General features: G+C 46.3%; 1 protein-coding gene across 1 annotated transcript in view; it reads left to right on the forward strand.

The window, feature by feature from the left end:
* Window positions 1–545: 545 nt before the first annotated feature.
* Window positions 546–17708, forward strand: part of SEC13 (SEC13 homolog, nuclear pore and COPII coat complex component) — a 52553-nt gene continuing 35390 nt past the window's right edge. Inside the window, exons 1-5 of the mRNA XM_065885231.1 lie at window positions 546–681; window positions 1698–1742; window positions 10389–10504; window positions 13489–13640; window positions 14093–14226. Coding sequence (XP_065741303.1) covers window positions 670–681; window positions 1698–1742; window positions 10389–10504; window positions 13489–13640; window positions 14093–14226 — 459 coding nt within the window. The 5' untranslated portion in view covers window positions 546–669. The remainder of the gene's footprint in view (window positions 682–1697; window positions 1743–10388; window positions 10505–13488; window positions 13641–14092; window positions 14227–17708) is intronic.

The following is a 17708-nucleotide window of genomic DNA, read 5'->3' on the forward strand; positions in this document are numbered from 1 at the left end:
CAAGGAAGACCATACATCTTGAGGTGCTTAGGAGGAGGGACTTTTTTTTTTTAAGGCGCTTTAAAAAAAAAAAAAAGCACTTGTTCATCAATCCTGGTTGGTGCGTGAGAGTGGTTCAAAATAAATGCTGGTTATCTCCAAGGTTTTCTGGCAAACTAGTATGAAACTACCAGTAAGCTTTCTTCCTGCCTCTGCTTAGCCCTCAGCCCTTGATTTAGGGAATTGGATGTAACAACTAGATGGGCAGCCTAGTCAAGTGGAAGGCTTTGTGGGCTGGGAGTTAGCAGGTGGGGCTCTTCTCCCAGCTCCACCTTTAACTAGCTCTGTGACTTGAGCAGGTGCTTTCTATTCCCTGGGCTTCTTCATCTCCTTAGTCCATCGGACAGCTGTGATGAACTCTGCCCTTCGGCCTTGCCAGTGCACGTGTGAGAGTACTTTGTGACCCAGACAGCTTGGCACACGTAGGAGATGCTTTTCCTTATCTTCCTTACTTGCCTTTTCAGACCTCGGGGGCTGCTTTGTGGGGCATCTAGACTTTGGTGAGAGAACCTGTGCTTACTTGACATGTACATTTTGCACTGCTTTGCAGCCATCCTCTTCTAGTATCCACCTTTCTGAAAAGTCAGGTCAGACTCTATACCTGCAGGGCTTGTGCTGGAAAAAGATGACATGGGGGAAATGGTAAGAAATATCACTTCCAGTCTGAAACCTCCTTTTCCGTCCCTTTTCTATCCCAAGAGTTTTGAGAGAATGGTGGTTGAACAAAGTAGAGCTGTGCATTTTTGTTCATTTACTTATTCATTCCGCCGATAGTCACTGAGCTCCTTCTGGTTGCGAAGCACTGTACTGGGTGATTTGAGAGGATTCAGAACGGCCAATGACACTGACCCTGGCTCCAGGGAGCTCGCCTTCTGGTTGGGAGAGGAAACAGTGTAAAGTGTTGTAGACATTCAGTGTTGATATTCAGAGGAGTCCAGCCAGTTGGGGCATCTGGGAGTCTTCTGGGTGGGGCAGGGCAGCGCAATTTGAGCTACACCTCAGAGAATGGGTAGGAGGGTGATGACCATGGCAGCTCCGTTCCAGTCCTATAAACTGGGCTCTGCCACAGAGGGTGTACCAGGGAGCAGCCTCAGGAGAATCAGTTGAATCAATTAGTGTTAAGTGTTAACGCTGTTGTGCGAAAAACTGCCTGGAACATCAGAGGCTCTGTCATCCGGGAAGGAACCCCGGCCATGGCTCCCTCAGGGTCCCTCTTCAACGTCAAATGCAGCCAGGACCGCTCATGCCGCCATCCCCGCTTCTTTGCTCATGTTTTGCCCTCTGATTGGACTGTACTTTTTTTCCCCTGTGCCACCTGGCAAATTCCTCATCATCTGAGCCGAGTTTATGTCCACCACCACCAGCCCCTCAGACTGCTATAGCACACGTTAACCACCATTAAAGTATTTATCTTGCCTTGTTGGGGTTACTTATGTGCAGGCTTCTCAGGGGCAAGAAGTACCTCTTTTGCATGTCTGTATCTCCAGTCCCTGGCACGGTGCTTGGCAAAATGAAGGCACTTAGAGTGAACATCTGCTGAATGAATGAATGAATAAATGAACAGATGCAGTCAAGAACTTTAAAAATGATCAGTGGATTCAATGAGATGATTGCATTCTAACTATCAGTGCATTTACCAACAATATCTTTGGTTCTAGGTGTCAGTAATTAACACTGTGGATACTTCCCATGAGGACATGATTGTAAGTATTCCTTTAGCACTTCGTCACATGCTGTGGACATGGGCATTTCTGTTGATCATTTATGAATCCACTGTGGCTTTGCAGCCTTTGATAGGCTGTAACCTGAGGGGTATGGTCAGTCTCCCAGCAGTGCCCTCTGAGTTGGCAGGGCTGTGATAGTCTGGTCACTGTACGGCAGGAGAAACCTGGAAACAATTTGTAGCTCAAGGTCCTCGGTCTCCTGGCCAAAAAAGTAACTGTCTCTGGGATGGGATGGAAGTGGGTGCAGAGGTTTGAATTAGTCTTCCCACCTGTATTCCTCCTGCTGTCACTTCTTAGCCCCATGGGAAAAGGAGGAAAAAAATAGGAAAATGACTCAATACAAAGGCAGAGCCAGGTAGGACCGGCACAGACAGCAGGCCAGACAGTACTCTTTGAACCGGAAGTCATTAACTCAAGGCGTTTCCTGAGAGGCAATCATAGGGTTTGGTGTAAAAGGACAGGGCTGTGGGAGAAGGTCCAGAGGTTAAAGTCTCCAGCAGCAAAGATGTGGACTCTGCTTCTTGCAGTGCAAGGAGTCCAGGTAGCCTTTGGACAGAACCCAGGTCAGTCAGCCTACAGCATTTCATCCCAGGCATCCTGCCATCACATCCTGCCCACCAGCAGTTGCTTTGGGACTTCTGAGGGGCTGCCTAGTCTCAGAATTGTATGTTCCCTGGGTGGGATCATGTGTGTTCTAGCTGTGAGACCACACCTCCTTGGAGACAGTGTGGCACCTTGGGTAAGAAGATCCAGTCTGAGATCCCCAGTCAATCTCTTTTTTTTTTTTGAATTTTATTTTATTTTTTTATACAGCAAGTTCTCATTAGTTATGCATTTTATACATATTTGTGTATACATGTCAATCCCAATCTCCCAATTCATCCCACCACCACCCCCCTGCCGCTGCTTTCCCCCCTTGGTGTCCATACGTTTGTTCTCTACCCCGTGTCTCTATTTCTGCCCTGCAAACCGGTACATGTGTACCATTTTTCTAGGTTCCACATATATGCGGTAGTATACGATATTTGTTTTTCTTTTTCTGACTTCACTCTGTATGACAGTCCCTAGATCCATCCACGTCTCTACAGATGACCCAATTTCGTTCCTTCTTATGGCTGAGTAATATTCCGTTGTATATATGTACCACAAATTCTTTATCCGTTTGTCTGTTGATGGGCATTTAGGTTGCTTCCATGACCTGGCTATTGTAAATAGTGCTGCAGTGAACATTGGGATGCACGTATCTTTTTTTTTTTTTTTTGCGGTACGTGGGCCTCTCACTTTTGTGGCCTCTCCCATTGCGGAGCACAGGCTCTGGACGCGCAGGCTCAGCGGCCATGGCTCACGGGCCCAGCCTCTCCACAGCATGTGGGATTTTCCCGGACCAGGGCACGAACCCGTGTCCCCTGCATCGGCAGGCGGACTCTCAACCACTGCACCACCAGGGAAGCCCTGCATGTATCTTTTTGAAATATGGTTTTCTCTGGGTATGCACCCAGTAGTGGGATTGCTGGGTCATGTGGTAATTCTGTTTTTAGTTTTTTAAGGAGCCTCCATACTGTTCTCCATAGTGGCTGTATCAGTTTACATTCCCACCAACAGTGCAAGAGGTTTCCCTTTTCTCCACATCCTCTCCAGCATTGGTTGTTTGTAGATTTTCTGATGATGCCCATTCTCAGTGGTGTGAGGTGATACCTCATTGTAGTTTTGATTTGCATTTCTCTAATGATTAGTGATGTTGAGCAGCTTTGCACGTGCTTCTTGGCCGTCTGTATGTCTTCTTTAGAGAAATGTCTATTTAGGTCTTCTGCCCATTTTTTGGATTGGGTTGTTTGTTTTTTTAATACTGAGCTGCATGAGCTGTTTATGTATTTTGGAAATTAATCCTTTGTCTGTTGGTTCATTTGCAAATATGCTCTCCCATTCTGAGGGTTGTCTTTTTGTATTGTCTGTAGTTTCCTTTGCTATGCAAAAGCTTTGAAGTTTCATTAGGTCCTATTTGTTTATTTTTGGTTTTATTTCCATTACTCTAGGAGGTGGATCAAAAAAGATCTTGCTGTGATTTATGTCAAAGAGTGTTCTTCCTATGTTTTCCTCTAAGAGTTTTATAGTGTCCGATCTTACATTTAGGTCTGTAATCCATATTGAGTTTATTTTTGTGAACAGTGTTAGGGAGTGTTCTAACTTCATTCTTTTACGTGTAGCTGTCCAGTTTTCCCAGCAGCACTTATTGAAGAGACTGTCTTTTCTCCATTGCATATCCTTGCCTCCTTTGTCATAGATTAGCTGACCATAGGTGCGTGGGTTTATCTATGGGCTTTCTATCCTGTTCCATTGATCTATATTTCTGTTTTTGTGCCAGTACCATATTGTCTTGATTACTATAGCTTTGTAGTATAGTCTGAAGTCAGCGAGTCTGATTCCTCCGACTCTGTTTTTTACCCTCAAGACCACTTTGGCTATTCAGGGTCGTTTGTGTCTGCATACAAATTTTAAGATTTTTTTTGTTCTAGTTCTGTAAAAAATGCCATTGGTAATTTGATAGGGATTGTATTGAATCTGTAGGTTGCTTTGGGTAGTATAACCATTTTCACAGTATGGATTCTTCCAATCTAAGAATATGCTATATCTCTCCATCTGTTTGTATCATCTTTAATTTCTTTCATCAGTGTCTTATAGTTTTCTGCATGCAGGTCTTTCATCTCCCTAGGTCAGTTTATTCCTAGGTATTTTATTCTTTTTGTTGCAATGGTATGGGGGTGTTTCCTTAATTTCTCTTTCAGATTCCTCATCATTAGTGTGTAAGAATGCAAGAGATTTCTGTACATTACTTTTGTATCCTGCAACTTTACCAAATTCATTGATGAGCTCTAGTAGTTTTCTGGTGGCATCTTTAAGATTCTCTATGTATAGTATCATGTCAGCTGCAAACAGTGACAGTTATACTTCTTCCTTTCCAATTGGTATTCCTTTTATTTCTTTTTCTTCTCTGATTGCCGTGGCTAGGACTTCCAAAACTATGTTGAATAATAGTGGTGAGAGCGGACATCCTTGTCTTGTTCCTGATCTTAGAGGAAATGCTTTCAGTTTTTCGCCATTGAGAATGATGTTTGCCATGGGTCTGTCATATATGGCCTTCATTATGTTGAGGTAGGTTCCCTCTATGCCCACTTTCTGGAGAGTTTTTATCATAAATGGGTGTTGAATTTGGTCAAAAGTGTTTTCTGCATCTACTGAGATGATCATATGGCATTTCTTTCTCAGTTTGTTGATATGGTGTATCACATTGATTGATTTGCGTATATTGAAGAATCCTTACATTCCCTGGGATAAATCCCACTTGATCATGGTGTATGATCCTTTTAATGTGTTGTTGGATTCTGCTTGCTAGTATTTTGTTGAGGAGTTTTGCATCTGTATTCGTGAGTGATATTAGTCTGTAATTTTCTTGTAGTATCTTTGTCTGGTTTTGGTATCAGGGTGATGGTGGCCTCATAGAATGAGTTTGGGAGTGTTCCTTCCTCTGCAGTTTTTTGGAAGAGTTTGAGAAGGATGGATGTTAGCTCTTCTCTAAATGTTTGACAGAATTCACCTGTGAAGCCATCTGGTCCTGGACTTTTGTTGGTTGGGAGATTTTTTTTTTTTTTTTTTTTTTTTTTGCGGTACGCGGGCCTCTCACTGTTGTGGCCTCTCCCGCTGTGGAGCGCAGGCTGCGGACCCGCAGGCTCAGCGGCCATGTTTCCTTTGCCTAGCCGCTCCGCAGCATGTGGGGTCTTCCCAGACCGGGGCACGAACCTGTGTTCCCTGCGTCGGCAGGCGGACTCTCAACCACTGCACCACTATGGAAGCCCTGTTGGAAGATTTTTAATCACAGTTTCAATTTCATTACTTGTGATTGGTCTGTTCATATTTTCTCTTTCTTCCTGGTTGAGTCTTGCAAGGTTATACCTTTCTAAGAATTTGTCCATTTCTTCCAGGCTGTCCATTTTATTGGCATAGAGTTGCTTATAGCAGGCTCTTAGGATACTTTGTATTTCTGTGGAGTCTGTTGTAACTTCTCCTTTTGTATTTCTAATTTTATTGATTTGAGTCCTCTCCCTCTTTTTCTTGATGAGTCTGGCTAAAGGTTTATCAATTTTATCTTATCAAAGAACCAGCTGTTAGTTTTATTGATCTTTGCTATTGTTTCTATTTCATTTATTTCTGCTCTGATCTTTATGATTTCTTTCCTTCTACTACCTTTGGGTTTTGTTTGTTCTTCTTTCTCTGGTTCCTTTAGGTGTAAGGTTAGATTGTTTATTTGAGATGTTTGTTGTTTCTTGAGGTAGGATTGTATTGCTATAAACTTCCCTCTGAGAACTGCTTTGCTTCATCCAGTAGGTTTTGGATCGTTGTGTTTTCATTGTCATTTGTCTGTAGGTATATTTTGATTTCCTCCTTGATTTCTTCAGTGATCTCTTGGTTACTTAGTAACGTATTGTTTAGCCTCTATGTGTCTTTGTTTTTTACATTTCTTTCCCCTGTAATTCATTTCTAATCTCATAGCATTGTGGTCAGAAAAGATGCTTGATATGATTTCAATTTTCTTAAATTTACCGAGGCTTGATGTGTGACCCAAGATGTGATGTATCCTGGAGAACGTTCCATGTGCACTTGAGAAGAAAGTGTAATCTGCTCTTTTTGAATGGAATGTCCTATGAATATCAGTGAAATCTGTCTGGTCTGTTGTGTCATTTAAAGCTTGCGTTTCCTTATTAATTTTCTGTCTGGATGATCTGTCCATTGGTGTAAGTGAGGTGTTAAAGTCCCCCACTATTATTGTGTTACTGTCGATTTCCTCTTTTATAGCTGTTAGCAGTTGCCTTATGTATTGAGGTGCTCCTATGTTGGGTGCATATATATTTATAATTGTTGTATCTTTTTCTTGGATTGATCCCTTGATCATGATGTACTGTCCTTCCTTGTCTCTTGTAACATTCTTTATTTTGAAGTCTGTTTTATCTGATATGAGTATTGCTACTCCAGCTTTCTTTTGATTTCCACTTGCATGGAATATCTTTTTCCATCCCCTCACTGTCAGTCTGTACATGTCCCTAGGTGTGAAGTGGGTCTCTTGTAGGCAGCATATATATGGGTATTGTTTTTGTAACCATTCAGTGAGCCTGTGTCTTTTGGTTGGAGCATTTAATCCATTCACGTTTAAGGTAATTATCAATATGTATGTTCCTATGACCATTTTCTTAATTGTCGTGGGTTTGTTTTTGTAGGTCCTTTTCTTCTCTTGTGTTTCCCACTTAGAGAAGTTCCTTTAGCATTTGCTGTAGAGCTGGTTCGGTGGTGCTGTATTCTCTTAGCTTTTGCTGGTCTGTAAAGCTTTTGATTTCTCCGTCGAATCTGAATGAGATCCTTGCTGGGTAGAGTAACGTTGGTTGTAGGTTCTTCCCTTTCATCACTTTAAATATGTCATGCCACTCCCCTCTTGCTTGTAGAGTTTCTGCTGAGAAATCAGCTCTTAACCTTATGGAAGTTCCCTTGTATGTTATTTGTTGTTTTTCCCTTACTGCTTTCAATAATTTTTCTTTGTCTTTAATTCTTGCCAATTTGATTACTATGTGTCTTGGCAGGTGTCTCCTTGGGTTTGTCCTGCCTGGGACTCGCTGTGCTTCCTGGACTTGGGTGGCTATTTCCATTCCCATGTTAGGGAAGTTTTCGACTATAATCTCTTCAAATATTTTCTCAGGTCCTTTTTGTCTCTCTTCTCCTTCTGGGACCCCTGTCATGCTAATGTTGTTGTGTTTAATGTTGTCCCAGAGGTCTCTTAGGCTGTCTTCATTTCTTTTCATTCTTTTTTCTTTATTCTGTTCTGCAGCAGTGAATTTCACCATTCTGTCTTCCAGGTCACTTATCCGTTCTTCTGCCTCAATTATTCTGCTATTGATTCCTTCTAGTATATTTTTCATTTTAGTTACTGTATTGTTCATCTCTGTTTGTTTGTTCTTTTATTCTTCTAGGTCTTTGTTAAACATTTTCTTGCATCTTCTTGATCTTTGCCTCCCTTCTTTTTCCGAGGTCCTGGATCATCTTTTTTTTTTTTTTTTTTTTTGCGGTACGCAGGCCTCTCACTGCTGTGGCCTCTCCCGTTTCAGAGCTTAGGCTCCAGACGCGCAGGCTCAGCGGCAGTGGTTCATGGGCCCAGCCACTCTGTGGTATGTGGGTTCCTCCCGGACCAGAGCACAAACCCGCATCCCCTGCTTTGGCAGGCGGACTCTCAATCACTGCGCCACCAGGGAAGCCCCCTGGATCATCTTTACTATCATTATTCTGAATTATTTTTCTGGAAGGTTGCCTGTCTCCACTTCATTTAGTTGATTTTCTGGGGTTTTATCCTGTTCCTTCATCTGGTACAAAGTCCTCTGCCTTTTCATCTGTCTGTCTTTCTGTGAATGTGGTTTTCCTTCCACAGCTACAGAATTGTAGCTGATCTTGTTTCTGCTGTCTGCCCTCTGGTGGATGAGGCTATCTAAGAGGCTTGTGCAAGTTTCCTGATGGGAGAGACTGGTGGGGGGTAGAGTGGTGTTGCTCTGAGCATAGCTCAATAAAACTTTAATCCACTTGTCTGCTGATGGGTGGGGCTGGGTTCCCTCCCTGTTGGTTGTTTGGCCTGAGGCAACCCAACAGTGGAACCTACCCGGCTCTTTGGTGGGGCTAATGGTGGACTCTGGGAGGGCTCACACCAAGGAGTACTTCCCAGAACTTCTGCTTCCGGTGTCCTTGTCCCCACGGTGAGCCACAGCCACCCCCTGCCGCTGCAGGAGACCCTCCAACACTAGCAGGTAGGTCTGATTCAGTCTCCCCTGGGGTCACTGCTCCTTTCCCTGGGTCCCGATGCACACACTACTTTGTGTGTGCCCTCCAAGAGGGGAGTCTGTTCCCCCCAGTCCTGTAGAAGTCGTGCAATAAAATCCCACTAGTCTTCAAAATCTGATTCTCTAGGAATTCCTCCTCTTGTTGCTGGACTCCCAGGTTGTGAAGCCTGACGTGGGGCTCAGAACCTTCACTCCCGTGGGTGGACTTCTGTGGTATACGTGTTCTCCAGTCTGTGAGTCACCCACCCAGCAGTTATGGGATTTGATTGTATTGTGATTGCGCCCCTCCTACCGTCTCACTGCGGTTCTCCTTTGTCTTTGGATGTGGGGTATCTTTTCTGGTGAGCTCCAGTGTCTTCTGTCCATGATTGTTCAGCAGTTAGTTGTGAATCCGGTGCTCTCACAAGAGAGAGTGAGCTCACATCCTTCTACTCCGCCATCTTGAACCAAACTCATAGTCAATCTCTAAGCTTTTCTGAGCCAGCCCTGATTTCCTCATAGCTAAGATGGGGAAAATTATGGATATGCTACCTCTCTCTGTGGGTTCATCTTGGGGAACAGAGGAGACAAAGTAGTAATGACTAACGTCTGCATGCTCACTGTGCATCACACCCCATGCTGAATACTTCTCATTTAAGCTTCATAACAGCCCTCGAAGTGGATGCCATCATCAGGTGCATTTAAAGATAAGGAAACTAGGTTCAAGGGTATTAGGAAATTTTTCTAAGGTTGCACAGCAGGTAACTTGAGATAGGATTTAAATCTCTTAGGTTCTTTGCCGTACTTCCTCCCAAAGTGTGTGATAGCACTCTGCAGGAGCAGTGCTTCAGAAAAACACTTGCAGAGAAGCTCTGTCGTAGCACCTGCCCTGCCTGCCTTCCAACAAGCCAAGACCTGGAATGGTGCAGGGGGTTGGCCTCCCAAGAAGAATCAGGATGTTTTCCTTGGGTAGGGAGGTGAGGAAGGAATGTTGAAGCAGACGAAATGATTGCTTCCCTTTGAAAGGATGTGATTGCCCCTGATGACCACAAGAGTGACAGCTAATAGTTCCTGAAACCCCCAAGGCGCAACAGTGAAGAAAGTGTCATCCGTTGGAATAGGCAGGACCAGCAAACAGGAGGGGCCAGTAAGTAGAGTGAGGCAGCAGGTGGATTGGCTCAGAGGAGCCATCGCCCAGATGGAAAAGGAGCTGTGCGCAGGGCCCAGCCCTAGGTCTGGATGGCCAGGCAGCATCGATGAAGTTGGTTCATCAGTGATGGGACCAGTGACATTTAAGGCATGAGTGGAGAGTCTGGGGTACTGGCGTGCATCATGGAGGACCTGATTGGGGCCTGCAGGCAGTCAGTGGCCTGCTTCTTTGGGTCAGCATTAGCCCTGGGTTCTGGCGCTGAGCCAAACCTCCCTGGCGGCCCACGGAGCCTCGGAACACAGTGGGGCGTGAGGAAGGAGGAAGAAGAGGGAAGCTAGGCAAGCTTCTCTTCTCCCATATACCCACCCTGCAGAACAGGACTGGGAAAGACTTCCCCTGTGATGTAAAGGGTCTAAAAGCAGCTGGGTGTGGTTTTTCTTGTCCCTTTCAGAAGGAAATTACCTGTCAGAGAAGTGAGAACGTTGACATGCTAGCTTCCTGCCTGATAGTGATGATTCCTTGAGGTTTGATTAACTTCAGGTAGATTCTGGTCCCTCCTAGACTCAGTCCTGGTGACTGCCCCCACCCCACCCGCTCCGCCCAGCCTGCCGAGCTGTCCTCTCGTTGCAGCATGATGCCCAGATGGACTACTACGGCACCCGCCTGGCAACCTGCTCATCGGACAGGTCCGTCAAGATCTTCGACGTGCGCAACGGAGGGCAGATCCTCATCGCCGACCTCAGGGGGTGAGTGCGGCCAACCCCGGGGCAAGGTCGCAGAGAGTGGGCTTCTCAGACATGGCAGGAAGGGCTGAGGGCCAGATCAGAGCAGCCCGCAGTGCAGTCAGCGGAGAGGACACCTGGTCCCAGCCAGCCGGCTGCCCTCATCAGGTATCCCAGGCCGATGGAGCCAGGAGCAAATCCCAGTTCTGCTGCCCAAATGCCCACTGGCAGACCTGGGGCGAGGGAGTCAGTTATAGGCTCTCAGAGCCTCCACCCACTCACCCCCAACACAGGCTGCCGCTGTCTCCACCCAGTTAGAGCCTACTTGCAACAAGCGTCCAGTGGCCACTGCTATTTTCAAAAGTGGGAAACTAACTTTTTTTTTTTTTAAATAAGTTTAGCTACCACATGATCTAAAGTGACTCAAGGCTGGTGATCTAAGAATGTAATAGTAATTATATAAATCCCATAATTCTGCCTGTTTGCCCGTGGTAGGTGCTCAGTGAATATTTGCAAATGTTTCATTTACCTTTCTCCCTGTTGAGGTTCTTGAGATCCTGGCTCTCAGTTTTGTGGCCGCACTCTAGTGCTTTCCCTCAGTTCACTACCTCAGGTAGATGGGGTTCTTAACCTGGGTACCATGGATCTCCAAGTGTTCTGTGGGTAGAATTCAGGAGGTGGTGAACTGGGAAAGGGAAAACATTACCTCTTTATTCTCAGTGACTCTGATATTTAGCATTTCCTTCAACTATGGCTATCGGCCAGGAACTACAGTAGTATTCATAGTACCTGTCACTTTGTTACCAATAGGAGTCATAGATTTTTGTTTTTAATAAATTTATTTATTTTTGGCTGCGTTGGGTCTTCGTTGCTGCACGCTGGCTTTCTCTGGTTGTGGTGAGCGGGGTCTACTCTTCGTTGCGGCGCGCGGGCTTCTCATTGTGGTGGCTTCTCTTGTTGCGGAGCATGGGCTCTAGGCGTGCGGGCTTCAGTAGTTGTGGCTCATGGGCTCTAGAGCACAGGCTCAGTAGTTGTGGCGCACGGGTTTAGTTGCTCCGCAGCATGTGGGGTCTTCCTGGACGAGGGCTCGAACCCGTGTCCCCTGCATTGGCAGGCGGATCCTTAACCACTGTGCCACTAGGGAAGACCGTCACAGATATTTTTATATCACATTACAGTTGTTGTAGCTTTCTCAAAACAGCATTTATGCTCATCACTACTTTGAAGTTAGAATGGTTATTAGACTTGCCACTAGAGTTTGTTACTTAAAGTGTTAACAAAGAAGCACACGTATCACTAATAACATAAATTGTTCTTTAACGTTTTGATAACTGTATATCAGTATAATTGGGTTTTCTTTATAATCCTAGCTCTATGTATTTTTTGTTTGTTTTTTGTTTTTTTTGCGGTACATGGGCCTCTCACGGTTGTGGCCTCTCCCGTTGCGGAGCACAGGCTCCAGACGTGCAGGCTCAGTGGCCGTGGCTCACCGGCCCAGCCGCTCCATGACATGTGGGATCTTCCCGGACCGGGACACGAACCCATGTCCCCTGCATCGGCAGGCGGAGCCTCAACCACTGCGCCACCAGGGAAGACCTAGCTCTATGTATTTTATCCATTATTCTGAGAAGGGACCATAACGTTCACCAGACTGCACAGGAGAAGTTAAGAATCGCTGACAAGTGGGTGTTCAGTACATGTTTGTAAATGGGTTAAAACAGACATAGCTAAGTCAGTAGCCGTTTCAGGAGATAGGCCTAGAAGTTCCACCTCTTCCTGAGTGTCAGGAGTCAAGTGACTCAGGAGCCAGATGCTGCCTTCCCTGCTAGGCAGCCCATGGCTGAGCGGAGAGCTCCGAGGGCGAGGCCTGGCTGCCATCTGGGCATCATGCTGCAAAGAGAGGACAGCTCGGGAAGCCGGCAGGCTGGGCGGAGGGGCGTGGGGTGGGGGCAGTCACCAGGACTGAGTCTGCTGTCACTCCGTCCTCTGCTCTGCGTTTTTCTTCTGCTCTAAGTATGAAAAGTATTGTTGAAGGGTAGTAAATTCAGGCCCCCATTCTTTATTCCCTCAGTTAAAATTACGCTAGTTGTAGGACGTTTGAGCCTACAAGAGTTTCATTAGCAGCTCCTTTGTAGAGACTGGGGTTGGACCACTGTCCCAGCTGGAGGGAGGAGAACTCTGAGTGTCAGCAGTCCCGGAGTGGATGGGGAGCAGGGAGCAGCACCAGGGCTAGCAGTCATCAAGCTTGTGTTTTTTCCTTTTCTTGTACCAAGCCCTGTTGTAAGCTCTTTATTGAGTTATCACAAACATTTCCCTCATGACCGCCATGTGAAAGAAGTCTTGTTGACACCTCTATTAAGAGACAAAGCCAAAGAGAGGATATGGCCCTGGCCTAAAGTCAAGCAGCAAGTGAGTGTGGAATAGGTGTGAAAGAGCCTGTCCCATCCCCTCTGTGCCATCCACCTCTGTGTGCTGGCTGCCCCCCGTTCTGAGGGACGGCCCCAGTACGGAGCCTGGCACAGGGTACGTGCTCAGACAGTGAACGCACAGAGGTGGGAAGAGAAGAGAGAGACATGCCTGTTGATAAAGTTGAAAGAGTAGTGGCAGGTATCAAAATGAAATAGTTACTGCCTCCTCAAGAAGGTGACTGTCTGGGAAGATGAGTAGTGATTCATCTACAGATACACCCTGAGCACTTGTGGGGGTAAACCCTGGATCTGTTGGTGACTGTGCTGATGACAGTACATGTAGGCTGTGCTGGCCACCATCTGGGGTAGGTGAGGACTCTGCCGTGTCGGGACAGAGGGGCTGACTCGCCTCCGGCCTCAGGGTCCTCACTGCCCAATGACGGTCCCTTTTGGAGTGACATTATACACGGCTCTCCTTTTTGAAATTTTTAGGCAGTTCTGTCCTGAGAAGCCATTCACTTCTGTCCAAAGTAGTGGCTGGCAGAGCACTGTGGGTTCCTTTGGCGCATTTGAGCAACCTCTGACCCTCTCCCCTTGCAGTCATGAGGGTCCTGTGTGGCAAGTGGCCTGGGCCCACCCCATGTATGGCAATGTCCTGGCATCCTGCTCCTATGACCGCAAAGTCATTATCTGGAAAGAGGAAAATGGCACCTGGGAGAAGACGCATGAGCACACGGGACACGACTCCTCAGGTACACTGAGTGTGGCAGGAGAGGGCGGCGGGCAGAGGGGCCCTGGGGGAGGGGGGGGGGGCCTCTGTTTTGGCTAACCCTCGGCTTTCCCCTTGTGATGCTCGTCGTTTGTCCCCTGGGCTTTGGTTGCTTTTCTGTTACTCTTTCCACAGCAGAGGTAAGGCCTTAAGACTTAAAGCCAATCCAAAGCAAAATGAGAAAAGCAAAGACAACATAGCGAGATTTTTGTTTTTTTAAGGTTTATTCATTTTAAGTACTGGCCTTGTTCTCAGATTATAAGATAGGCTTTAGTTTATGATGATACTAGTAGTGATGGGTTTTTAAAATCTCCTTAATTGACAAAATTACAACCTCCCCCTGGTGATCCCTACAATTTTTTTTTTTAGAAATTTAGTAAAACAGTAAGTCTCAGAACTGAAGGTCTGCTCACTGTTCCTCCCTCCTTCCTGCAGTAAACTCTGTGTGCTGGGCCCCCCATGACTACGGCCTTATCCTAGCTTGTGGGAGCTCAGATGGAGCCATCTCTCTGCTGACTTACACCGGGTTGGGCCAGTGGGAAGTGAAGAAGATCAACAATGCTCACACTGTAAGTCACGCCCTTCCTGTGTATAGGGGGTAGCTCTGTGGCCTTGCCTCATGTCCCCTGTTCACTCCTTAGAGAGAGGCAGGAACAGTGTCACTGCTGTGCGGTGGGCCAGGGGAGGGGGCTGCGGATCAGACATGCTTGGGAGAGCAGCTCTGAGACTCTCTGCTCTGAAGCCAGACAGGCTGCATCCAGGGAGGCCAGGCTGCACCAGCCTCATTCAGCCCATGGCAGGGTTGGCACTGGTTCCTCCAAGTCAGGGAGGGCCAGGGCACTGGCAAGGTGGCAGCAGTAGGCTGCCTCACTGCCACCCTTGCTATGGACACCTCAAGTTGACATGGCCTGCAGTGGTCATTGGGACGCCTGGAACTGAGTGGTGTTAAAAATCATCATAGGGGGCTTTGCTGGTGGCGCAGTGATTGAGAGTCCGCCTGCCGATGCAGGGGACATGGGTTCGTGCCCTGGTCCGGGAAGATCCCACATGCCACGGAGCGGCTGGGCCCGTGAGCCATGGCCGCTGAGCCTGCGCGTCCGGAGCCTGTGCTCCGCAACGGGAGAGGCCACAGCAGTGAGAGGGCCGCGTACCGCAAAACAAAACAAAAAAAAAACATAGGAATTTAGTTCTCTACTTGTAGTCATTGGACATTAAGGTTAAAACTGTCAAGAAAGCATAGTGGGGCTTCCTTGGTGGCACAGTGGTTAAGAATCCACCTGCCAATGCAGGGGACACGAGTTCGAGCCCTCATCGAGGAAGATCCCACATGCTATGGAGCAGCTAAGCCCCGTGTGCCACAACTACTGAGCCTGCACTCGAGAGCCCGTGAGCCACAACTACTGAGCCCATGCACCACAACTGCTGAAGCCCGTGCGCCTAGAGCCCATGCTCTGCAACAAGAGAAGCCACTGCAATGAGAAGCCCACACACCACAATGAGGAATAGCCCCCACTTGCCGCAACTAGAGAGAGCCCACATGCAGCAACAAAGACCCAACGCAGCCAAAAATAAAATAAAGTACATTTAAAAAAAGAAAGAAAGAAAGCACGGTGGACAGTGAGGGGAAACCTCACATTTCTTGAGTGTCTGTTGTATGTCATGTAATCCTCTCAAATGTTTGTGAATGAAAGAAAAAATAACAAATGTACAGATTTGCAAGGTCACCAGTCCTGTTCTCATTTTATGATTAGGTAAGTGAGGCTTAGAAAAAGTAAGTGACTTAGAGAAGGTACTGTGCTGAGGTTAGAATCCTGGAATCCATCTACCTTCTGTCTACACAGCAGTCCAGCTTTCATGGCCCCAGCACTTCTGAAAACTATGCAGATGGAAGTCAGCAGCCCCAAGTTTGACACTGTACTTCTGCAGTTCTCAAATTCACGGGGTCCATAGCCTGCCCAGCCTTCAAGGCCCCAGGAGCCTGTCTCAGGGTCTTGTTACTTGGGACCCTGTGATCCCCATCTGCTGACTAACTTGCAAAACTGAATAGGCTGAGAGGCTTCTGGGAAGATGGTGGGGAATGGCAACATAGTGCTTGAGTCTTTTCCAGTCTTTGCGTAGCAACCAGCAGAGCAACTAGGTAGCAAAACCAAAACCTCCTGAACAACAGTTAACAACAAAATTGGGTAGCAAGGTATTTCCACAAACTCCAAAATACAAGCAGAGAGCAGTGGACCACCGACAGCCGCAAGACTGTGAGGTATTGGCATCCGAGCAGGAGGAAGAAGTAATGCGATGCCTTCCACCACGCCTGAGGAGTACCCCCAGAAGAGCCAACAGGTGTTCACTGGAAAGCATTGCTGGCCAGTTGGCAAACAGCAGCTGTTTGAGAACAGGAATTTTGTACTTTTGTTTGTAACTTTTTTTAAAATTAAGATAAAATTCACCCTTTTTTAAAAGTATACAGTTCTGTAGTTTTTAATATACTCACGAAGTTGTACAGCTCTCACTGCTAGTATCCAGATCTTTTTCATCACCCGAAAAGAAACCCCATTAGCAGTCACTCTTCACCCCACCCTACCCCTAGCGCCAAGCAATGCTAATCTGCCTTCTGTCTGTATGGATTTGCCTGTTCTGGACATTTCCTGTAAATGGAGTTATACAGTATGTGGTCTTTTGTGACTGACTTCTTTCACGTAGCATGTTTTCAAGGTTCATCCATATCATAGCATATATCGGTGCTTCATTCCTTTTTATGGCTGAATAATATTCCATTGTGTGAATATACACATTTTATTTTGCCATTCATCAGTTAGTGATCATTTTCAGCTATTATGAATAATGCTCCTACAAACATTTGTGTGTCCGTTTTTGTGTTTTGAACTTTCTTGGGAGTAAAATTGGCGAGTCATGGAATCTCTGTGTTTAACTTTTTGAAGTACTGCTAACTGTTATCCAAATTACTGCACCATTTTACATTCCTGCCAGCAGTGTATGAGGATTTCAGTTTCACCACATCCTTGCCAACACTTGTTGTCTTTTTTTTTCTCTTTTTGTCTTCTTTTTGATGATAGCATCCAAGTGGGTGTGAAGTAGTACCTTATTATGGTTTTGATTTGCATTTCTCCAATGACTAATGGTGTTGGGCATCTTTTCACGTGCTTATTGGCTATTTGTATCTCTTCTTTGGAGAACTGACATGGGCCTGGGGGTTGCATGACCTCATACCAGGTGAGCGCAGGGGGCCCACCAAAAGAGAGACTAAAGGGACTTGGGGAAATCGGACCCTCATGACCCACTGGGCTTGCTTCCACAATAGTGCCTCTTGTGAGCAGAGGGACACAGAGCCAGAGAGGGACACACACTGACAGGAAAGAGAGGATATAGACCAGAGTGGGGGAGAGGAACAGAGCCATGAAATCCCAGAAGCAAACTGTCACATTTGTTACTACTACACAAAAACAGACACTTCTGAACTTAGAAAGGCTTTCCTGAACCTCATTTGATCAGGAAAACTAATTTCACTTAAAAATAACAAAGAAGGGCTTCCCTGGTGGCACAGTGGTTGAGAGTCTGCCTGCCGATGCAGGGGACATAGGTTCGTGCCCCGGTCCGGGAAGATCCCACATGCCGCGGAGCGGCTGGGCCCGTGAGCCATGGCCGCTGAGCCTGCGCATCCGGAGCCTGTGCTCCGCAACGGGAGAGGCCACAACAGTGAGAGGCCCGCGTACCGCAAAAAAAGAAAAAAGAAGTATTTGAGGTGAAATCTCAGAAGTTTTCCTTTAAGAAAGTTTTTTCCTTTAAGAAAAAATGAATATGCAGAATAACATTCTCACGGGCAGTGAAAGAAAGACATGCCTACAAAAACAACCAGTTGTCACCCGCTATTTCCAATCAAGCTAAGAGAGTTTTTTTTTAATGATGTAAGACATTTAAAAATAGCATAAATCAAAATTTGAAAGACTCAGAAGAAATGAGGTGACAGAACTCAGGAAAGAGTTAGAAATTAAAAATTATTTCATAAATAAAGACTAAACTAGAAGGAATACCAGAG

This window comes from Phocoena phocoena, chromosome 10 (genome assembly GCF_963924675.1).
Source record: "Phocoena phocoena chromosome 10, mPhoPho1.1, whole genome shotgun sequence".
NCBI classification, from domain to species: domain Eukaryota; kingdom Metazoa; phylum Chordata; class Mammalia; order Artiodactyla; family Phocoenidae; genus Phocoena; species Phocoena phocoena.